This window comes from Oncorhynchus gorbuscha, linkage group LG22, assembly GCF_021184085.1.
Source record: "Oncorhynchus gorbuscha isolate QuinsamMale2020 ecotype Even-year linkage group LG22, OgorEven_v1.0, whole genome shotgun sequence".
Lineage (NCBI taxonomy): Eukaryota > Metazoa > Chordata > Actinopteri > Salmoniformes > Salmonidae > Oncorhynchus > Oncorhynchus gorbuscha.
Window position 1 is genome coordinate 24,855,682 of NC_060194.1, and position 25,269 is coordinate 24,880,950.

Here is a 25,269-nt window from a genome sequence, read left to right on the forward strand (position 1 = left end):
CAACTGCAAACTGTTCTTCTGGTCATGGTCCTCTCTGGTCAGGTCGTCCATTCTTTTATTACTAAAATCCACAAGTATTTGGACAAAACACTTGAAGATATTTTCTTGTTGTTGTAACAACTGCTTGTAGGTCTCTTTTTGTATGTTTAAAAGATCCTTCATGTGTGATAGAGACACCAGTGTCTTCAATGGTACTCCCGCCGGCTTTGGTCTTCGTCATGGTAGCTAGCAACGTAGGTTTCTCTGTTACTCCTCGCAGTTCCAGACAGGGCAGGTCACGGGGAAGATTGAAAACAACAAACAGCAGGGATCTAGACATCCACAAACGCGGGACAATCTGCGGTCCCAGCAACAATTGCTAACTTGAACGCAAACTGCATTCAAGAAAACCCCGCTAGCATGATATGCAGCTAGCTAAAAATATTTTTTTAAATATGGCTCTCTGTCACGTGATCGATCGATCGGGTCTTTCTCACAGGTTATAAATTCAACCAGACACATCATGGACACAACTGCGCGCACATCCTTATCCAATTCCGTGTGCATATTGAAGATATTGGAAGAACTGTCTCCATTTACTTTTCATCAGCCATCAAGATGAGTAGGCCTAACAAACAGCAAAAGCACTACAGTGGGCTCCAAATGACTGGCACCACTGACTGGCAATGCACAAACAATGCTTAAACAAATATAAACAATATAGTTATAGAGAAAAACTCAAAATATCAACATGTGAGAAATACTATACTTTATTAATGTTTCAATGGAACCAACCAAAATAATGTATTAATTTCATTAAAAATCAATGTCCTCCAAATCAAGGTTTCACAATTAATGGCACCCTTAAAGATTATTGTAAATAACATCTACCAAAATGAAACCACAAATTAAATTTCACTTTCACTTTTTTATTTTACCCTGTTTTCTCCCCAATTTCGTGGTATCCAATTGTTTAGTAGCTACTATCTTGTCTCATCGCTCATCACAACCTTGGTTAGCGCGCACTGCGCCCAGCCCGCCACAGGAGTCACTGGTGCGCGATGAGACAAGGATATCCCTACCGGCCAACCCCTCCCTAACCCGGACGATGCTAGGGCACGGCCGGTTACGACGGACCTCCCGGTCGTAGCCGGTTACGACAGAGCCTGGGCGTGTACCCAGAGTCTCTGGTGGCACAGCTGGCGCTGCAGTACAGCGCCCTTAACCACTGCACCACCCGGGTGGCCCATTTATTTAAGATGATCTAAGTCTGCAGGAACAATATTGAGCCATTACATCACTTTCTGTTTCACTGGGGTGTAAAAATGAGGTAACACACATGCAATCTCCCTCTGTCATCCAACTCCATGAAGAAAACAAAAGAACTAGCAGTTCAAAAGAGACAGATGGTCATAGACCTTCATAAATCTGGTAATGCCTACAAGAGGATCCGCAAACAATTGAATTTACCACTGAGCACTGTCAGGGCAATTATTAGAAAATTCAAAAGATATGGAACAGTTGAGAACCTCACAGGTAGAGGACGCAAATGCATTTTGCCCCCCCAGGATAGGGAGGAGGAACAACAAAATCCCCAAGAATCACTGCAGGCCTTGGTGGCACCACCTCCAAATCCACAGTCTCTTTGAAAGGGTTGCCAGAAGAAAGTTCTTTCTGATCCCAAGACACAGACGCTAGCACTTAGAGTTTACCAAACGTCATTTAAATTATGACTGGAAGAAGGTGCTCTGGTGAGATGAGACCAAAATGGAATGTTTTGGTCAGATACAGCATCGGCATGTTTGGCATCGAAACAGAGATGCATACAAGGAGAGGCACCTCTTACCCACTGGGGCTGTTTTAATTCCAGAGGTACAGGGGCACTGGTTAAGATTGATGGCATAATGAATTCTACCAAGTATCAGGCACTTTTGTCTGACAATCAATCTGGTTAACCTCTGCCAGAAGACTGGAACTTGGCCGTAGGTGGACTTTCCAACAAGACAATGACCCGAAACATACCTCAAGATCCACACAGAAATAGTTCTGTGACAACAGAATCAATGTTTTGCTATGGCCATCTCAGTCGCCGGACCTCAATTCAATCTAAAACCTGTGGGCTGAGTGGAAGAGTGCAGTTGATAAGCGCAAACCCAAGAATGTGAAGGATCTGCATAGAGGAATGGTCCAAAATCCCTACAAATGTGTTCCTTAACTTTGTCAAACATTACAGGAAAAAGACTCCATACTGTTTATTGCCAGAGGTGGTTGCACTAAGTACTAAACGAGGAGTGCCAATAATTACGAAACCTTGATTTTGGTTACATTTATTTTGTATTAAATATTTGAATGATTTTGGTTGGTTCCATTAAAACATTAATAAAGTACCCTGTTTCTCACATGTTGGTATTTTGAGTTTCTATCTATAATTATATTGTTACATTTTTTAAAAGTATTGTTTGTGCATTGCCAGTCAGGGGTGCCAGTAATTTTGGAGTCCACTGTATGTCAATCTACTATCCCCCATAGTACAAAAGTTGACCTATTCAATGCGAGAAATAAATATTCCAAACATAGTCTGGGACATTTGTGAGATGTGATAGATCCAAAATTAATACAACCACTAGCATAAGAAACAAACATTTTTAAGCAATGAGGCTGACACAACAGATCAGAACATTTAGCTTAAAATGTTGATAAACTATCAGGCTATTCCTTCACATTATAAGCACAGCAATGCACACACGGCAGTGTTTCAGAATATACATTTGTGAAATCTGTTCAGTTTTAAAATGGACTATTATCATGCACCTGTCTCAAAACAGGGGCAGGGGAAAAATATACAATGTCATCTATGTACTTAAATAGCGAATGGAGGACCCTTTTCCTGTGATTCATTTTCATGCCAGCCAGGTAGGCTTTAGTCCTGTGGCAAAGATAAGCAACGTTAGGAAAGTTGGAGAAATATATATAGTAGGCCTAGCCTAAAGAAAGCTGATAGGACCCTCTTCTTTTTAATAGATGCCATCAATCTGTTTTCTCATGCAATTGCATAGCCTATAGAAATGTTACGGAACATGAGCTCATGGGCTCTCATGAAGTGTTTGACTAGATTTTCGATTATATTTGCATTAATGTTAGAGTGTTTGAGGGACAAGAGAGTGCTGATTACCAGGTAGTTAGCAAGTTTGGTAGGCTACTAATGACCAGCAGCTGCATCAGAGCTTGGAGAAGCCTAATTAGCATTTGACTGCCTTCAAGACTCGTGACCGCCGGTGTGACGGTAATGCAGTCACCGTAACACCGTAACAGCCCTAGCAGGTTTGTGTCAAGAACTGCAACGCTGCTGTGTTCTTTAAGCTCAACAGTGTCCTGTAATTATCAAGAATGATCCACCACTCAAAGGACAAAGGAAATCCAGACAACATCACACAACTGTGGGAAGCATTGGAGTCAACATTGGCCAGCATCCCAGCATCCCTGGCCAGCATCCCTGTGGAACGCATCCATGGCCCGACGAGTTGTGGCTATGAGGGCAAAAGGGAGAGGGGGGTACAGGTGAAGTCGGAAGTTTACATACACTTAGGTTGGAGTCATTAAAACTCGTTTTCAACCACACCACACATTTCTTGTGAACAAACCATAGGTTTGGCAAATTGGTTAGGACATCTACTTTGTGCATGACACAAGTAATTTTTCCAATAACTGTTTACAGACAGATTATTTCACTTATAATTCACTGTATCACAATTCCAGTGGGTCAGAAGTTTACATACACTATGTTGACTGTGCCTTTAAACAGCTTGGAAAAGTTGTGAAAATTATGTCATGGCTTTAGAAGCTTCTGATAGGCTAATTGACATAATTTTAGTCAATTGGAGGTTTACCTGTGGATGTATTTCAAGGCCTACCTTCAAACTCAGTGCCTCTTTCCTTGACAACATGGGAAAATCAAAAGAAACCAGCCAAGACCACAGAAAAATTCTAGACCTCCACAAGTCTGGTTCATCCTTGGGAGAAATGTCCAAATACCTGAAGGTACCACATTCATCTGTACAAACAATACTACATAAGTATAAACACCATGGGACCACGCAGCCGTCATACCACTCAGGAAGGAGGTGCTTCTGTCTGCTAGAGATGAATGTACTTTGGTGCGAAAAGTGCAAATCAATCACAGAACAACAGCAAAGGGTCTTGTGAAGATGCTGGAGGAAACAGGTACAAAGGTATCTATATCCACAGTAAAACGAGTCCTATTTCGACATAACCTGAAAGGCCACTCAGCAAGGAAGAAGCCACTGATACAAAACCGCAATAAAAAAGCCAGACTACGTTTTGAAACTGCACATGGGGACAAAGATCGTACTTTTTGGAGAAATGTCCTCTGGTCAGATGAAACAAAAATAGAACTGTTTGGCCATAATGACCATCATCATATTTGGAGGGAAAAGGGGAGGCTTGCAAGCCGAAGAACACCATCCCAACCACGGGGGTGGCAGCATCATGCTTTGTGGGTGCTTTGCTGCAGGAGGGCTCGTGCCATTCACAAAATAGATGGCATCATGGGAGGGGGGGGGATTATGTGGATGTATTGAAGCAACATCTCAAGACATCAGTCAGGAAAGTTAAAGCTTGTTCACAAATGGGTCTTCCAAATGGACAAATGACCCCAAGCACACTTCCAAATTTGTGTCAAAATGCCTTAAGGACAACAAAGTCAAGGTATTGGAGTGGCCATAACAAAGCTCTGACTTCAATCCTATAGAAAATTTGTTGGCAGAACTGTGTGTGAGAGCAAGGAGGCCTACAAACCTGACTCAGTTACACCAGCTCTGTCAGGAGCCAAAATTCACCTAACATATTGTGGGAAGCTTGTGGAAGGCTACCCGAAACATTTCACCCAAGTTAAATAATTTAAAGACAATGCTACCAAATACTAATTGAGTGCATGTACATTTCTGACCCACTGGGAATGTGATGAAAGAAATAAAAATTGAAAGAAATAATTCTCTCTACTATTATTCTGACATTTTACATTCTTAAAATGAAGTGGTGATCCTAACTGACCGAAGACAGGGAATTTTTACTAGGATTAAATGTCAGGATTTGTGAAAAACTGAGTTTAAATGCATTTGGCTAAGTTGTATGTTAACTTCCGACTTCAACTGTATACAGATGGCTCCAGTAGTGAAGGCTAGTGAAAGGAGCTATGGGAGGATAGGCTCATCGTAATGGCTGGAATGGAATTAATGGAACGGAGTCAAACATGTGGTTTCCATAACTTTGATATGTTTGATACCGTTGCATTTATTCCATTCCAGTCATTACAACGTTTTCCAGCTAATTTCCATGGAGCTGAGAGAAATGTTTCAATGTGAAAGCTAATTTACGGATCTACACATTTTGCCATGGCTAATTCTGTGTTCTTAAGCTCAAACATTACAACAAAACCAATGGAGGTCCCAATCTGGGCATGTACCCTGCATTTTCCTGTCAGTAATCCATACATGCCAGAAATACTACTAAATGCAATGTTTGTCATTCAGGCGTGTTTCCTGAAAGCTTTACTTTATTTCCCTCGACAACCCAGACTCAAGCCACTCCTATAATAGTAAAGTGCTTCCTTTGACAAATGTAATTTGTTCAAGAAAAAAAAAAAACTCACCCCTGTTTGGTTTAGCTGATCCTGCAGAACCTGAAGATATCCAAACTTTGTCCCTCCTAACACGAGAGTGATGCCTGGGATCTGGGCCAAGCTTGATTCAGGGCTGACTGCACAAATCTAGAGTGTGTCCTTAAAGTAGCTTCTATCCAGACCAAAATGTTCAGCTGGCTGGACTGGCAAGGGTGGGTCCTCAGAGCAGAACAGACCAGCAGAAGTGTTTTCTATTCTCTGACTAACAGGCAGATGGAGCTGGGTCATTCTCATGAAACCATTAAAATACCATGGCAGTAGTGATTTTAAATATAAAACATGTAATTTAGTAATGTAACAAAATATCATCATAATTTTCTCTACCAGAGTAAAATGAAGATATTTCAGAAAATATCTTATCCAGTTAAATATCCAGTTAAACATTCGCTTGTCAGACTGCGTACACGACAGTATCATTACTGATACAGGTAGTTTTCCACATTTAGAAAAAAAAAATACATTTTCTATGAAAATATACTTCATTAATGTCTAAATATGTACATTGAGAAAACATTTTGCTTTGTCATCATGTCTTCTCTATTGTTAGCAAAACATTCCTCATCCTTCGCAACACCATTCTCATTTACCCCTACAAATTAAGGTCAGTTGTGGTAGAGAGAACTGTTTAGGGAATGAGAATTTAATCATACAGACTATATTTTTAAATATAATTAACTATTAATTTAAATATTATTTACTAACTGTTGATATTTTGCTTTATGTCCTGTTAAATTACAGACAGTCAGCAAGTGACAAAAAGAAAGCTTTAGCGAAGGCTAGGCTGACAAAATTCAGAGAAAACATGTACACCAACCCAGAACTGCTGGAAGAGTACAGAAGGAAGGACAGAGAGAGGTTAGGGGTTGGAGAGACTACAGCAAGCGTAATTAGCATATATAGTCTATAGGAAGCCTATGCCCCCATTCAGCATCTATAGGAAGTCAATACCCTACAGTGCCCTCAGCTGTACAGTTCCTACTGATCCAACCAATCACTGAAACACACACAAGCACACACACACACACACACGGTCAGTAAGCCATTCAGTGTCTACAATAGGATGACGTGTCCATAACAGTAAGATTTTTCCCATGTTTTGAGACATGCTCATTTCATGTCATGCTTCCTTCCCATTTCCAGATATCAAAAATGAAAGCAAAATTGTCAAATCAAGAAAACTCAAGATCTGAAAAAGAAGCAACATGAAACGAAGAAAGAACAGTGGCGGGAAAACTCAAAAAGGTATTAAAGAAGAAACAGCTAAAAGCTGTATTGGACATGACATCATCAAGCCAGGAAGATGATACACTTCAACATGTCCAAGAAGCAAAATCAAGAAGACACAGCCTCCCCAAGAGAACAGCCATTCTCACCTCAGCAGGTAAATATCCCTGCCATCAACTCAACTCCTACAAGAAGATAGACATCTCTACAGACACCAGGACCAATGAAGACATCTACCCCAAAGGAATCACCCAAAAAGAAGAACAGAAGAAAGAAAACATGATCAAAATTGAGGTCAAAGTTGCGCTACACAGAAGAAAAGCTGCTGGAGAGGACCAAAAGAGAAAAGCTTCCTCAGGCTGTGCTGAATGGCACAGCCAAGTGGATCAGGTCAGACTTTCTATTGTGATGAATTACCCATTATAGGTGAGCATTAAATGTGTCAGTGCACAATAGTTATTACCAAGATAATTGCCACAAAAGTAGCAACAATTAGTCTAATTGAATGTTATCTTATTGTCAGTTAAAATAAGTGTTAAAATAAGAATTCACACAGCACACCATACTCTCCAGTGCCCCACATCAATGAAATCCAAGCTTGACAATGACCTAGTGTATCAGGTGATTTGATTAAAAGAAAATACAAGAAACTCAAAATTAAGTAAACATGTATGAATCAAATCGACAACTCTCTGTCATGAGATACCATGGTATCCTGCACAGTTCACACTCATGTGTCACCTTTCATTGTCAGGGGAGGAAGAGCTCAACAGTAGGTGGTGTTTGAGTTCCTCTGTTGGCTGGCTGGGGACCCGGGAAAAGTCAATATGGCTCCTGCTCCAAAAGGGAACCTGCTCCACAGGTCACTATCGTTTAAATGTCGCCATATTTTAGACTACAGCCGGCCCGCGATGATTAATTAAAGTCACTTTTTTGGATTTCAGCCCCGGCTGCCATTAGCAGTAACTCTGGCTGATATCCCAGGGGACTCTAGAATACTGTACCACAGAATCCGGTTACTGCTGTTAACATACTGTACATAAGTTAGATGGTGAGCATTACAGTGTTGAGGACACCAATAATCAGGGGTGCAACTTTCACTTATCCCCCCCAAAAAAATGTATTGGAATGTGATACAAAACGAGACACAGGAGTGTTTTAGGACAATGAGGATGCCTTCAAGCAGTCAGGAAGGCTGTTTGGAGTGTTTATGCAACTGGACAAAAAACACATAATATTTTTGTTTTATGTTCCCCCAACTTCTAAAGCCAAAGTTGCGCCCCTGCCAATCATAATTACATTACAATGTAAAAAACTGCATTCCATATTTAATTTACTGCAAGTCAGGAAGATTTTCCTCTCAGAAAAGCAACGTAAATTCCCACTGAGGTCAAGAAAACAAAATATCAACCTAGGAACCGTGAAACTCCTCAACTCAAGAGGCAAAAGGTAATTTCATGCTCCAGTACTCCTAAGGGGACATCAGGAGGACTGAAGGTGAGCTGAAGGTGAGCTGTGCACTCCTAAATATGTTACAGGAAACATAGCAATCTGAGAATGGTTCCTCTGTTTTTTTAGTTACACATTGGAAATAACCCTAGTAAAAAAAATTACACCTATCCTTAACCATGTTAAGTGCAATAAAATCCTGAAATGTAAAGATATATGAACCGAACCCTATTACTATTACTTGAATGGCCTATAGCACATAACTCATTAAATGCAGAGACCGTTGTGGCAGTAGGACATTGGGGAATATGACACAGTCTAACAATGTCATTACACAGAGTAATTAACACCTATGTGTGGTGTTGTGTGGTGATGTGTCATTTTGTGTGATGTGTTGTGCTGTGTAGTTCTGTGCTGTGTCCTTTCATGTTGTGTTTCTTTCAGTATCAACAGTATCAGTGACAGAGGCAGTGTGTTCACTCCCTCCCTGCTTGTCATCACAATACACATCAATAATGCAGAGGAGACATCCTCCTCATGCTGACAGCTTCACTATCTCTGGAGAGAGAAAAGAGACTAGATGGACACTCAGGTGGAGCTCAAATGACAATGTGTAAACATACGTAGAATGTATGCACACATGACTGTAAGTCGCTTTGGATAAAAGCGTCTGCTAAATGGCATATATTACAATATTACAATATTAAACAATGATGTCAAATACGTGCCTTCATAACGCAGAGCATAAGGTGTTCAGAAACTATAGTGAAAATGAACTAAATGTTTGCATTTAAATTAAGCAGTTGTCATTGGGCACGATACTAATGCTGAATTCCCTTCCTTATGCTGGCTACAGCTAGACCTACTCTGCAGCAGTTTAGCTGGAAGAGTCACTTTAGGCGGCCAATTCTTCACAGGATCCAAGTTTCTTTTTCAAGCCTGAGACATAGGCTATACTGCTCATTGTTATTCTACAAGGTCAGCACAGAGCTTTTCGAGCAACACCGGTTTCAAAAGGACAAACTAAAACAAACTGTATGAGCATAGGTCTACTAAAGAATGCCTTAGCAAAAGCAGGGAATGTGATCTGTGTGAAATTTCATCACCATGGACAATAAAAAGGTGTGAGCCTCGTCGCAAAAGTGGCCTTGAAGAATTATTATGGCTAAACCACAAAGCAAGACTACATCAGAATTGTCTTCAACATATCCAATATATGGGCTACAGCGCATAATCATCTATTGGACCTCCACATGTAAGTCCTTGCAAAACGAGAACCCATGAAAACTTGCCAACTTCGATTAGATCATTAGATTCCAAAAGAAGGCCAAATCACTGAATGTATTACATTGGGTTTTCATTTGCCTCTAAACTACAAATAGAATGTTTAACTGTAATTAGTTTCAAGCAGGGACAGTTCCAGGCATAAGTGACATAGCAGTCGCTTAGGACCCCTGGTCGCTAGAGGGCCCCAGACACCCCCCAAAAAACTAAGGCAGTGTCTACTTGTCATTGAGAGTAAGAATAGTAGAATACACCAGGTGCAATTTCAAAATGTTATTGTGCATAAGCAGTTTTATTCTTGTTATGTCAGCCATGTTAGCTAAGAATTTTTAAATTGGTAGTAAGTCAAGCCAGCTATCTAATCATGGCCCAGGGGCCCTGACCTACAGGGGGCTCCCATTGATCCCAGGGGGCTCCCCAGTCATTCTCAATCAGCTATTATATTAACATGGCATAAGTCACAGAGGTAGAATTGCATGACATTTGCTGTAAAACTGAAGAACAAAAATGAAAACTTGCTTTAAAAAAAGGTCCAATGCAAGACTTTTTATATCAAATAATTTCTGATTAACAATTAAGTACCTTACTGTGATTATCTCCAAAGAAAATTGTCTTTGATTATAGTCACAGCCGTGTATATACCCCCCAAGCAGATACCTAGACGGCCCTGAAAGAACTTCAAAGGACTCTATGTAAACTGGAAACCATATATCCTGAGGCTGCATTTATTGTAGCTGAAGATTTTAAAAAGCTAATTTGAGAACAAGGCCACCTACAATTGAAATTGGAAGTTTACATACACCTTAACCAAATACATTTAAACTCAGTTTTTCACAATTCCTGACATTAAATCTGAGTAAATATTCCCTGTTTTAGGTCAGTTAGGATTACCACTTTATTTTAAGAATGTGAAATGTCAGAATAATAGTAGAGAATGATTTATTTAAGCTTTTATTTCTTTCATCACATTCCCAGTGGGTCAGAAGATTAAATGCACTCAATTAGTATTTGGTAGCATTGCCTTTAAATTGTTTAACTTCAGTCAAAACGTTTCAGGGAGCCTTCCACAAGCTCCCACAATAAATTGGGTTAATTTTGGCCCATTCCTCCTGAATGAGCTGGTGTAACTGAGTCAGGTTTGTAGGCCTCCTTGCTCATACACGCTTTTTCAGTTCCGCAGACAAATTTTCTATAGGATTGAAGTCAGGGCTTTGTGATGGCCACTCCAATACCTTGACTTTGTTGTCCTTAAGCCATTTTGCCACATATTTGGAAGACCCATTTGCGACCAAGCTTTAACTTCTTGACTGATGTCTTGAGATGTTGCGTCAATTTATCCACATAATTGTCCTTCATGTTGCCATCAATTTTGTGAAGTGCAGCAGTCCCTCCTGCAGCAAAGCACCCCCACAACATGATGCTGCCACCCCCTTGCTTCACGGTTGGGATGGTATTCTTCGGCTTGCATGCCTCCCCATTTTCCTCCAAACATATAGATGATCATTATCGACAAACCGTTCTATTTTTGTTCCATCAGATCCTTTTGTAGCAGTTTCCTCCAGCATCTTCACAAGGTCCTTTGCTGTTGTTCTGGGATTGATATGCACTTTATGCACCAAAGTACATTCATCTCTAGGAGACAGAACGCGTCTCCTTCCTGAGCAGTATGATGGCTGCGTGGTCCCATGGTGTTTATACTTGCGTACTATTGTTTGTGCAGATGAACATGGTACCTTCATGTATTTGGAAATTACTCTCAAGGATGAACCAGACTTGTGGAGGTCTACAAAAAAAATTCTGAGGTCTTGGCTGATATCTTTTAGATTTTCCATGATGTCAAGCAAAGAGGCACTGATTTTGAAGGTAGGCCTTGAAATACATCCACAGGTACACCTCTAATTGACTCAAATGATGTCAATCAGAAGCTTCTAAAGCCATGACATCATTTTCGGGAATTTTCCAAGCTGTTTAAAGGCACAGTCAATTTAGTGTATGTACACTTCTGACCCACTGGAACTGTGATGCAGTGAATTATAAGTGAAATAATCTGTCTGTAAACAATTGCTGGAAAAATTACTTGTGTCATGCACAAAGTAGATGTCCTACCCGACTTGCCAAAACTATAGTTTGTTAACAAGAAATTTGTGTTGTGGTTGAAAAACGAGTTTTAACGACTCCAACCTAAGTGTATGTAAACTTCCGACTTCAACTGTAAATTCTACCAGAACATTGACTGCAGTACCCGCTCAAGCAAAATACTGGACCACTGCTACTCTAACAAGGGCCTCCCCCGCCCTCCCTTTGGTAAATCTGACCACGACTCCATCTTGCTCGTACCGTCCTGAAGGCATAACCTCAAACAGGATGTTCCAGTGACTAGAACCATTCAACGCTGGTCTGTCCAATCAGAATCTACGCTTCAAAATGATTTTGATCAAGTAGACTGGAACATTTTCCCAGAAGCCTCAGACAATAACATTGATTTATATGCTAACTCTGTGAGTGAGTTTATTAGGAAGTGCATTGGAGAAGTTATACCCACTGTGACTATTAAATCCTCCCCCAACCAGAAACAATGGATTGATGACGGTATTCGCACAAAACTGAAAGGGGCGAAACATCGCATTCAACCATGAAATGAGGTCAGGGATTATGGTTGAATATAAACAGTGTAGTTATTCCCTCAGCAAGGCAATCAAACAAGCTTATGGTCCTTCTGTAGCTCAGTTGGTAGAGCATGGCGCTTGTAACGCCAGGGTAGTGGGTTCGATTCCCGGGACCACCCATACGTAGAATGTATGCACACATGACTGTAAGTCGCTTTGGATAAAAGCGTCTGCTAAATGGCATATATTATTATTATTATTATTAAGCTAAATGTCGGTAAAGGAAGAAAAATAGAGTCGCAATTCAACTGACCAGACACGAGACATATGTGGCAGGGTCTACAGGCAATTATGGACTACGAAAAGAAAACCAGCCACATTGTGGACACCGATGTCTTGCTTCCAGACAAGCTAAACACCTTCTTTGCCCACGTTGAGGATAATACATTGGCACCGACGCGGCACGCTACCAAGGACTGCGCCCCCCCCTCCTTCTCCGTGGCAGATGCGAGTGAGACTCTTAAACGTGTTAATCCTTGCAAGCCTGCTGGCCCAGACGGCATCCCTAGCCGCGTCCTCAGAGCATGCGCAGACCAGCTGGCGTGTTTACGGACATATTCAATCGCTCCCTATTCTAGTCTGTTGTCCCCACATGCTTCAAGTTGTCCACCATTGTTCCTGTACCAAAGAACGCAAAGATAACTGAACTAAATGACTATCGCCCCGTAGCACACACTTCTGTCATCATGAAGTGCTTTGAGAGACAAGTCAAGGATCATATCACCTCCACCTTACCTACCACCCTAGACCCACACCCGTTTGCATACTGCCCCAACAGGTCCACAGACAATGCAATTGCCATCACACTGCCCTATCCCATATGGAGAAAAGGAATACCTATGTTAGAATGCTGTTCATTGACTACACCTCAGCATTCAACACCATAGTACCCTCCAAGCTCATCATTATGCAATTGGGTCCTGGACGTTTACGTGCCGCCCCCAGGTGGTGAAGGTAGGAAACAATACATCCACTTCACTGATCCTCAACACTGGGGCCCCACAAGGGTGCATGCTCAGCCCTCTCCTGTACTCCCTTTTCACTCGCGACTGCATGGCCATAAAACGTCTCCAACTCAATCATCAAGTTTGCAGACTACACAACAATAGTGGGCTTGATTACCAACAACGACGAGACAGCCTACAGGGAGGAGTTGAGGGCACTCGGCGTGTGGTATCAGGAAAAACAACCTCTCACTCAACGTCAAGAAAATAAAGGAGATGATCGTGGACTTCAGGAAACAGCAGAAAGAGCACCCCCCCTATCCACATCGACGGGACAGTAGTGGAGAAGGTGGAAAGTTAAGTTCCTCTGTGTACACATCACGGACAAACTGAAATGGTTCACCCACACAGACAGTGTGGTGAAGAACAGTGCCTCTTCAACCTCTTTTCACCTAAAACCTAAAACACTCAAACTTTTACAGATGCACAATCAAGAGCATACAGTCGGGCTGTATCACCGCCTGGTACAACAACTTTACCGCCCTCCAGCGCAAAGCTCTCCAGAGGGTGGTGAGGTCTGCACAAAGCATCACCGGGGGCAAACTACCTTCCCTCCAGAACACCTACAGAAACCGATGTCACAGGAAGGCCAAAAAGATCATCAAGGACAACAACCACCCAAGCTACTGCCTTTTCACCCCGCTACCATCCAGAAGGCGAGGTCAGTACAGGTGCATCTAAGCTGGGAGCGAGAGACTGAAAAACAGCTTCTATCAAGGCCATCAGACTGTTAAACAACCATCACTAAGAGAGGGTGCTGCAAACATACAGACCCAAATCACTGGCCACTTTAATAAATGGGTTCAATAAAAGGTATCACTATAATTTTAACTAATGCCACTTTAATAATGTTTACATATCCAACATTACTCATCTCTTATGTACATACTGTATTTCATACCATCTATTGCATTTTGCCTACGCCGCACGTCCATCGCCCATCCATATAGTTTTATATGTACATATTCTTATTCCATCCCTTTACATTTGTGTGTATAAGGTAGTTGTTGGGGAATTAGATATTACTGCACTGTCGGAAACTAGAAGCACAAGCATTTCGCTACACTCGCATTAACATTTTGCCAACCATGTGTATATGTGACAAATAAAAATGCTTCTTAGCAAAGAGCAATTTCTCAAGCATGAATTTTGCTAGGACTGTCGGGGAGTGGTCTAAATAGGAAAGAAAATAAAAAAATAGAAAGAGTTTTAGAACTTTTTCTTATTGCTCTAAGTTTAATAACTAATGTATGGCATCCAAACAAAACAGGCTGACATTTCAGGCAGTCTTTTCAAACAGATCTTAGCTAAAAGGGCATTATCATAAAGTTCACAATATTATTCCAACCTTAGTGTGGAAATGCAGTACCAGTCAAAAGGTGACACACCTACTCATTCAAGGGTTTTTCTTTATCTTTACTATTTTATACATTGTAGATCATGTAGTAACCAAAAAAAGTGTTAAATCTAAATAGATGTTATATTTGAGATTCTTCAAAGTAGCCACCCGTTGCTACTTTTAAGCAGTTATAGTTAGTGACACAGCCTATCAAGACACTACACAAGGCCAACCATCCAGACACAATACGTTTCTTGAATAGCAACCACGCCTTGACTGGTGGAGCGTCTAACGCTCTGAATTCATAGCCTACTGATCTGAGAATCACGGGGTAACACATGCTGTTTCAGTTGCAAAACCATTTAGGCAAGAGTGAACCAAGAACATAATTGCAGCAACATGATAATTTAGGTCTAGAGTAAAATGATTGGGCAAACAATAGAAAGCAGATAGGAGCTATACAACTGATCTGTTAAAGTTGTCAACGATTATCAGATTAAGGTTTGAGTGATCAAATCCATAGGCCTACACCAATAGTTTAATTGTTTAGAGGTCTTACACGCTCGTCCTCGCTCGCATTTTTCTTTCGGTGGGGAACATGGGGTCTGCCGTCGGCCACGGGCTGCGGGGTCTTCCGTGTGTTGTTCTCCTCGTCCGCTACCTGTCCGCCGAGTAGGTGGCTGGCCTCAGGTGGGTGTGGGAAAGAATTATTCGTATTGATCTTACCGGCGAATCTCTGATACAGCGAAGCCATAAGTATAGTCAAAACCACTACAGCATGTCAAAGCAAGAGAAACCTCTCGTCTACGGGGACGAGTGTAGGCTACTGTTTCTTTTCTGTGCCTTTGGAGAGATCCGACAGCGGGTGGCCAATTTATCCTCTGGAATAAAGCGGAGCTGGTTCCAAAGAGAACAGGTAAAATTATCCCGATAAAATAACTTGTAAAAACTGAAAACGTTTTCCTGGTTGAATTATAAAACAAACATAGCCTAACAAGCAAGTCCTCTGGTCGATTGGATGTGTTTTGTCCTAAGGGAGCGGTGAGCAAGGTTACAGTAGGACGTTAATAGTCTGTGTCTGTATTCAGAGCACGTTGGTTCCCCTCTTCAGTTCGTTGATGCCTTCTCACAGCGCGATAGCAGCCCGTCTCTGTGGGTATCCAATCTGATATTCAATACAGTCTCAGAAAATTGAACCCAATCAAAATAACTAAAAAGGCTGCTAGACTTTCAACAGCTGTTTGGCGGCAATAAATATCCGGTGTGTGTGAGTGTATGTGTGAAGGACGCCGAGAAGCAGTGGCGCCTCGGTGGATGCGTTCTGCATGAGAAGTGAAGTAAACGGACTATGCACAACCTATTATCTCAACAACACACCGCAGACTATAGCATACTGTACATAATGCACATTCATGTGGGGCAGAGAAGATTTCTTTAATCCAATATTGCATTAGTCAATAAATAGTCCTGTCTCAAATGTGCTAATAGGCTACAAGCAGTCATGTAATCTGTAGAAATATTTTCGTTATTCCGTTCATTCCAGTCCCAATAACTGTTAATCCAGGACGGAGCTCGAGTGCCTCTCTGTGGCTCAATGAGAAACGACACTCATTCAGCAGAGGACGATGTTTATGACAGTTATAGTTTATAGTCTACATTGTATTTTATTCAACTTGTCTGAGCTTCTTCTCCACATTTGACTCTAGAAGGCCTTGGCTATCTCTAACACGAATTCAACACATTCCTCTTGAATCCAGATACAAAAATCATGTATTAATCACTTGAATCACCTGACGTTCTCTGGGAATGCGATGAGTGCGATTCAGTTCCATGGACAGCGCAATAAACAGCACCCTGGACGCATGTTGAGATTAATGTTTTTAGATTAAAACATGTCTGAAATCAAAGATGAGCTTTTTGGTATTAATTTAAGGTTAGGCATAGGCATAAGGTTCGGAGTGCGATTGAGGTTAGGTTTAAAATCTGATTTTATTACCGCGGCTAGACAAGATTCATCCAAAAATGTCAACCTGCGCTACGGACATCAACTGTGAACCCGTTCAGTGAGCTTATATCATAAAAATGACAGTGTGTAGTTAATTATTGTGACTCAGAAGCACAGCGAGACCAGCTAGTCTTCACCATCATATACCTTTCCTCACCTGCCCTAGTGGCCTTTTAGTAGTCAGCATTGTAACCTATGAGGATGGAGTTGTGAGGGATTCAAAGAAAACTCAGGCATAGTGGGGACAGGCAAATGTGGAGAGCTGAGAGCGTCCTCAGTCAGTTTCAGAGTGTCAAAGCACCCTGGCAGGCCTCCTCCCTGTGACAGCTCAGACCTCCATACTGGTGTTATGGTGGATTTCTGAGAAATGGGTCATCTACTGCACACACAAGTACAACTTCAAAGCAGCACCACTCACTATGATACCAAATAGACCATGCCGCAGACGCCATCAAGCGTTAATGTCATTTGACTAATAGGCTAGGACAGAAATCTATTGAAGTGGATTAAAACTATCCTCCTGATTCATTTCACAACTGTCTCATCTGCACAGAGAGACTAGAGTAATCACATGCTCCATCCTAATTAGAAATGACAGTTGGGAAAATATTGTAGATTCCAAAGTTAACAATGAGTGGGTTTCAATTAATTTTCCTTTTTCCATTGCGAGTCATTTTCATATCATTCCCCAGAGCCGCTGGAGGCTCATTGATTCATGAATTGAATTAAAAATGCATCCCTCCCTCTTCACTACAAAAAAACTTTTCCACTCCAAAACCAAGGGCCTAGAACACGTATCAAACTTATTCCATGGAGGGCAGAGTGTCTGTGGAATTTCGCTCCTCCATTGTACTTGATTGATCAATAAGGTCACTGATTAGTTAGGAACTCCCCTCACCTGGGTGTGTAGGTCTTAATTGGACACAAATTGAATGGAAATAATGAATATCAGCTTACACTTGGCCCTCCATGGAATGAATTTGATACCCATGGCCTAGAATATAAGGGTCATTGGTTGGAAAGGGTCATTTTCAACCATAAATGTTTATAAAATGTCATAGGTAAAAGTACTTTGGTTGGTAAACATTCAACTTTTGCTACAATATTCAGTGTACTACTCTCTAAAATGACTCTCTAAAACGAGAATATTCAGGTTTCTACTCTCTAAAACGACTCTCTAAAACAATGGGTTGAATTGAGATATTCACTATAAATACAAAAATATGTGGTCACCTCTTCAAATTGGTGGATTCGGCTATTTCAGCCAAACCTTTTGCTAACAGGTGTATAAAACTGAGCACACAGCCATGCAATCTCCATAGACAATCATTGGCAGTAGAATGGCCTTACTGAAGAGCTCAGTGACCTTCAAAGTGGCACCGTCATAGTATGCCACCTTTCCAACAAGTCAGTTCTTCAAATTTCTGCCCTGCTAGAGCTGTTATTGTGAAGTGAAAACGTATAGGAGCAACAACAGCTAAGCCACGAAGTGGTAGGCCACACAAGATCACAGAACGGGACCGCCGAGTGCTGAAGTGCATAGCGAGTAAAACCGCCTGTCCTCGGTTGCGACACTCACTACCGAGTTCCAAACTGCCTCTGGAAGCAACATAAGCACAATAACTGTTTATTGGGAGCTTCACGAGATTAGTTTCCATGGCTGAGAAGCCGCACACAAGCCTAAGATTACCATAAACAATGCCAAGCATTGGCTGGAGTGGTGTAAATCTCGCTGACACTGATGAATCATGCTTTACCATTTGGCAGTCCGATAGACAAATCTGGGTTTGGTGGATGGAAGGAGAAAGCCACCTGCCCCAATGCATAGTGCCACATTTAAAGGTTGGTGGAGGAGGAATAATGGTCTGGAGCTGTTTTTTATGGATCGGGTTAGGCCCCTTAATTTTGGGGGGTGGATGGAAGGCATATAACACAAACGTAGAGAAACCCAAAGGTTGCGATTTCAAATCTCATTACAGAAAACGTTCACATATTAGCTAACCCTTCCTCTAACCTTAACCCTTTTAGCTAACCCTTCCTCTAACCTTAACCCTTTTAGCTAACCCTCTGCCTAACCCTAACCTTAATTCTTTAACTCCTAAACTTAACCCTAACCCGTAGACTAGCTAATGTTACTGTAGGTAACTTTCTCTTGCCACTTTACCTTCACCTATTGAGTTGCACCATTGGAGTTGGTGATACTAGTTCAAATTAGAGGCCAAGTTATTCTACTTCTTACTGTAAACAACTTAATCAAGCCTAAAAATATACAAAACTGTCACATTAATAAAGGTAGTTGTGTCTTGAGTTACTTGAACTAGCATTGAAATTTGAGCAGTGAGGTTAATTTCTCCCCCCTTGTCTCCACTTGTTTCAGTTTGAAAGACGTGACACCCTGCAGATATAAATAACTTGGTGTGAACGTCCCTACACCAGGATGATCACCATTCGCCAGGATATTATTCTGGAGTGTACATCACAATGTTAGACAAAGGTCAAAAAAGTACCCAATTCCAAATGTCATTGCCTCAGTAAAAGTATTTATACCTTAATAGAAAGTTACTGAAGTAAAAGTGAAAGTCACCCAGTAAAATACTACTTGAGTAGTACCTGACTTTCTGCCGAAGTCAATGCCTCTCCTTATTTGGGCTGTGCTCGGCGGTCGACGTCACCGGTCTTCTAGCCATCATTCTTCCCTGCCTCCTATACACATGACTGACAGAATCTCTGACCCAACATGAAGTCAGCAGGAGAAGGTACCCCAGCCATGGAGGTGGAGGAGCACATCATTGAACATACGGAGATGATTTACAATCTGAGCGCCGCCATGGATCGCGGTGTCCAGAATATGGGAGACACAGGGAGTTTTTCCAGCGCCTCCACCAGCACAGTCGGGGTCTCCCCTGAGCGCCCCTATCCTGCCTGAACCCAGCAGGATCCATCTATCCATGCCACAGGTGTACGGCGGAGATGCTGCCGGCTGCCAGGGTTTCCTCCTCAAACTAAGCCTATATCTGGCCACGGTCCACCCAGCTCCATCGGACCGTGACAAGAGTTACGCCCTCCTCTCGTGCCTCACCGAGAAAGCCCTGGAGTGGGCCAGCGCTGTGTATGGAGATGGAAATGCGACGTTGGACCATTTTGAGGAGTTCACCCACCGTTTCCGGGCAGTATTCACCCACCCACCCAAGGGCAGAGCGGCGGGTGAGCGTCTCTACCATCTGAGGCAGGAGATTAGGAGCACCCAGGAGTTTGCTCTGGAGTTTAGGACCCTGGCTGCTGGCGCTGGATGGAGCGACAGGGCCCTGATCGACCATTACCGCTGTAGTCTACTCGAGGATGTCCGTCGGGAGCTGGCCTGCAGAGACACCACTCTCACCTTTGACCAGCTGGTGGACCTGTCCATCCGGCTGGACAACATGCTGGCTACTCGTGGACGTCTAGATCGGGGTCTGGTTGTTCCATCCTCCCGCACCCTCTCTCCTGTACCCATGGAGTTGGGAGGGATGGTGCGCAGGGAGACTGGAGGGGGTTCCCACTCGAGCACCATATGTGGTCGCAGTGGACACACTTCTGGTCGGTGCTGGGTTGGATCCTCTGGGAACCGAGGCAGCAGGCAGGGCACTCTGGCGTCACCCTAGGTGAGTAGGCACCATTCTCATCCAGAGCCCTCTGTTGCACATATGTTTGTCTCTGTCACTTTTCCTGAACTTTCCCCGCGTTCCCAGCATAAGGCGCTAGTAGATTCAGGCGCGGCTGGGAATTTCATTGATAAAGTGTTAGCTCATAGTTTAGGGATCCCCATTGTTCCTGTGGATGTGCCTTTCCCCATTCACGCCTAAGATAGTCGACTATTAGGGTCAGGGTTTATCAGGGAGGACACCGCTCCTTTGAGTATGATGACGCAGGGGGGGGGGGGGGGGGGGGTCACAAGGAAAAGATTCTGCGTATTCTGTGGTGCTGGGCCTACCCTGGTTAGCTTGTCATAACCCCACTGTTTCTTGGCCAGAGAGGGCTCTCACGGGGTGATCGCAAGAGTGCTCAGGTAGGTGTTTAGGGGTTTCCGTTGGTGCTACTACGGTGGAAAGTCCAGACCAGGTCTCCACCGTGCGCATCCCCCCCCCCCCAGAATATGCCGATTTGGTAATTGAGAAGGTGACACAATTACCACCCCATCGACGGGGGGATTGTGCGATAAATCTCCTGGTAGACACTGCACTTCCCAGGAGTCACGTGTATCCCCTGTCGCAAGCGGAGACGGTGGCTATCGAGACATGTCTCCGAATCCCTGCGTCAGGGGTACATTCGGCCCTACATTTCACCCGTCTCCTCGAGTTTCTTTTTTTGTGAAGAAGAAGGATGGAGGTTTGCGCCGTGCATTGATTATGGAGGTCTCAATAAAATCACAGTGAAATCACACTTATCGCTACGGCGATTGAGTCAATGCACGGGGCACGTTTTTTCACTAAACTGGATCTCAGGAGTGCGTACAACCTGGTGCGTATCTGGAAGGGAGACGAGTGGAAGAAGGCATTTAGTACCACCTCAGGGCATTATGAGTACCTCATCATGCCGTATGGGTTGATGAATGCTCCATCAGTCTTCCAATCTTTTGTAGATGAGAATTTCAGAGACCTGCACGGGCAAGGTGTAGTGGTGTATATTGATGACATTCTGATATACTCCGCTACACACACCGAGCTTGTGTCCCTCATGTACAGGGTGCTTGGTCGCCTGTTGGAGCATGACCTGTACGTCAAGGCTGAGAAATGCTTGTTCTTCCAACAGTCCGTCTCCTTCCTAGGGCATCGGATTTCCACCTCAGGGGTGGAGATGGAGAGTGACAGCATTGCAGCCGTGCGTAATTGGCCGACTCCCACCACGGTAAAGGAGGTGCAGTGATTCTTAGGGTTTGCCAACTACTACCGGAGGTTTATCCGGGATTTTGGTCAGGTTGCTGCTCCCATTACCTCACTGCTAAAGGGGGGCCCGGTGCGCTTGCAGTGGTCAGCTGAGGCGAACAAGGCTTTCAGGCACCTGAAGGCTCTGTTTACCTTGGTTCCTGTGTTGGCTCATCCGGATCCCTCTTTGCCGTTCATAGTGGAGGTGGACGCATCCGAAGCTGTGATAGGAGCAGTGCTCTCTTAGCGCTGAAGCTCCGCCCCTGTGCCTTCATTTCGAAAAAGCTCAGCCCCGCGGGGAGAGAAACTATGATGTGGGGGACCGGGAGCTGTTGGCTGTCGTCAAGGCTTTGAAAGCGTGGAGACATTGTCTTGAGGGGGCTAAACACCCTTTTCTCATCTGGACTGACCATCGCAATCTGGAGTACGTCTGGGAAGCGAGGAGACTAAATCCTCGCCAGGCAAGGTGGGCCATGTTTTTCACCCGTTTTGTGTTTACCCTCTCTTACAGACCAGGCTCCCAGAACGTGAAGGCATACACACTGTCCCGGCTGTATGACACAGAGGAGCTGTACATGGATCCCACTCCTATACTCCCAGCCTCTTGTTTGGTGGCGCCGATAGTGTGGGAGCTGGACGCGGACATTGAGCGGGCGTCACGTGCACAGCCCTCTCCACCTCAGTGTCCAGCTGGGCGTCTGTACGTTCCGTCTGCTGTCCGCGACCGACTGATCTATCGGGCCCACACGTCACCCTCTGGTCATCCTGGGATAGGTCGGACGGTGCGCTCTCTTGATGGGAGGTACTGGTGGCCCACTTTAGCTAAGGACGTGAGGTTGTATGTGTCCTCCTGCTCAGTGTGCGCTCAGTGCAAGGCTCCTAGACACCTGCCCAGAGGTAAGTTACAACCCTTACCCGTTCCACAACGGCCGTGGTCGCACCTGTCGGTGGATTTCCTAACCGATCTTCCACCTTAACAGGGTAATACCATGATCCTGGTCGTTGTGGATCGCTTTTCTAAGTCCTGTCGTCTCCCCCTTTGCCCGGTCTCCCTACGGCCTTACAAACTGCAGAGGCCCTGTTTCCACACGTCTTAAATGTAAATGTAAATGTCTTCCGGCACTATGGGGTGCCTGAGGATTTGGTGTCTGATTGGGGTCCCCAGTTCACATCAAGGATCTGGAAGGCGTTCATGGAACGTCTGGGGGTCTCGGTCAGTGTCACCTCAGGTTTTCACCCCAAGAGTAATGGGCAGGTGGAAGAATCCCAAATATAAAATATATTTTGATTTGTTTAACACATTTTTGGTTACTACATGATTCCATATGTGTTATTTCATAGTGTTGATGTCTTCACTATTATTCTACAATGTAGAAAATAGTTTTTAAAAAATAAAGAAACACCCAGGAATGAATAGGTGTGTCAAAACTTTTGACTGGTACTGTATCAAAAGTAAAACTTAAAAAAGTATAAATAATTTCAAATTCCTTATATTAAGCCAAACCCTGTGGCTGTCATATCAAAATGTGCCCTCATGTAATGAACAAGCTTATGAATGTTGGAGGTTAATCTCCTTGATCGGTCCCTCACTTGGGAATTGCTAGAATGGCGCTGAAGGGAATAGCAGACGTATTACGGGCTCCTGACCAATTGTGCTATATTGTGTGTTTGTGTGTGTTATTGTGTGTGTTTCGTTTTTGCGCTGATCTTAACTTTTTTTTGTAAATATTGTTTCCGCCAAGTCCGAAAAAAGCTTCTGGACATCAGAACATTGATCACTAAAGGAAGAGGCGGCATTATAGAGGCTGGCATGCGGGACACCTCACGAGACTACATTGGCGAGTGGGTAAACCGCTTCTACTCTCCGTTCTATTGGCGAACACGAAACTGGACGAGCTCCGTTCGAGACTATCCTATCAACTTGATCTGAAGAAAGGTGTTGTACATAAACTTTGTCATCTGTAGCTGCTATGACTTGAAACGGCGTCACTTCCATCACACTCCCGCATTGTCTCTGTGCTGCTGTAATATTTGTTGCTACTTGGCTACCTGCTCATCTTAGCTTTTTACTTTTAATTTAATTTAATCAAACTCTGTATTTAACAAATTTAGTTTTGTCCTCACTCAACTTTTTTCATTAAACTTTTCACCCCTTTATCTGGATATGCGGGACCTCCACTAGCCGAAAAAGCTAAGTAACATTATGTCGTCTAATTGCAGTAGCTGTACTCATAATATGCAGTATTGCCTTACGGTGACGATAGCCGAGTTGCAAGCCCGGCTTCAGGCTCAATCCTTAGGCAATGGCAATAAGTGGATGAAAGGACAAAACAGTGTCTGTGCCACCAGTAAGTACAGGTAGTCGTGTTTATCCCGCAGCCAAACAATTCTCTCACGGCTTCTGGAAAGAAATGCTTTCGGCATGCTCAACCGGTATCACTCATTCAGCCAATATAAATATTACCCCGGTTTTCCCCACAAAGCAGCAAGTCGGTGTCATTCCTGAGACGGCTCAGGCTCTTCTTCCACCCATTATGGGGTCTGAGCCGCCAAAGCCTCCCACCATTAGCTCTGACAAAATGAAAACCCGCAATATTAGAAACATTTAGCGATCATACATTGTTTACCAGGGGGCAGGGCTACCGCCATAAAGGCTAATCTGAAGATGGTCTGGCGGAGGCTAAAACTGACGAGTGTAGAGAGCACAAAGATATACAGTTGAAGTCAGAGGTTTGCATACACCTTAGCCAAATACATTTAAAAACTCAGTGTTTCACATTTCCTGACATTTAATCCAAGAAAAAATTCCCTGTTTAGGTCAGTTGGGATCACCACTTTATTTTAAGAATGTGAAATGTCAGAATAATAGGAGAGAGAATTACTTATTTTAGCTTTTATTTCTTTCATCGCATTCCCAGTGTGTCAGAAGTTTACATACACTCAATTGGTATTTGGTAGCATTGCCTTTAAATTGTTTAACTTGGGTCAAACATTTTAGGTTGACGTCCACAAGCTTCCCGCAATAAGTTGGGTGAATTTTGGCCTATTCCTCCTGACAGAGCTGGTGTAACTGAGTCAGGTTTGTAGACCTCCAGGTTTGTAGGCCTCCAACTTCCTGACTGATGTCTTGAGATGTTGCTTCAATATATCCACATCATTTCCCCCCTCATGAAGCCATCTATTTTGTAAAGTGCACCAGTCCCTCCTGCAGCAAAGCACCCCCACAACCTGATGCTGTTACTCCCGTGCTTCACAGTTGGGATGGTGTTCGTCGGCTTGCAAGCCTCCCCCTTTTTCCTTCAAACATAAGGATGGTCATTATGGCCAAACAGTTCTATTTTTGTTTCATCAGACCAGAGGACATTTCTCCAAAAAGTACGATCTTTGTCCCCATTTGCAATTGCAAACCGTAGTCTGGCCTTTTTTATTGCGGTTTTTGAGCAGTGGCTTCTTCCGTGCTGAGCGGCCTTTCAGGTTATGTCAATATAGGACTCGTTTTACTGTGGATATAGATACTTGTGTACCCGTTTCCTCCAGCATATTCACAAGGTCCTTTGCTGTTGTTCTGGGATTGATTTGCACTTTTCGCAGCAAAGTACGTTCATCTATAGGAGAAAGAATGCGTCTCCTTCCTGAGCGGTATGACGGCTGCATGGTCCCCTGGTGTTTATACTTGCATACTATTGTTTGTACAGATGAACGTGGTACCTTCAGACATTT

The 25,269-nt window shown here is 43.3% G+C and overlaps 1 protein-coding gene across 2 annotated transcripts in view; it reads right to left on the reverse strand.

The window, feature by feature from the left end:
- LOC124009822 (dipeptidyl aminopeptidase-like protein 6) overlaps nucleotides 1-25,269 on the reverse strand; it is a 175,603-nt gene that overhangs the window by 110,753 nt on the left and 39,581 nt on the right. Inside the window, exon 1 of one of the 2 annotated variants that reach the window (XM_046322012.1) lies at nucleotides 15,203-15,921. The exons of the other annotated variant lie outside the window; for it this stretch is intronic. Coding sequence (XP_046177968.1) covers nucleotides 15,203-15,397 — 195 coding nt within the window. The 5' untranslated portion in view covers nucleotides 15,398-15,921. Of the gene's footprint in view, nucleotides 1-15,202; nucleotides 15,922-25,269 lie in introns of those variants that run through there. 2 annotated transcript variants of the gene reach the window in all.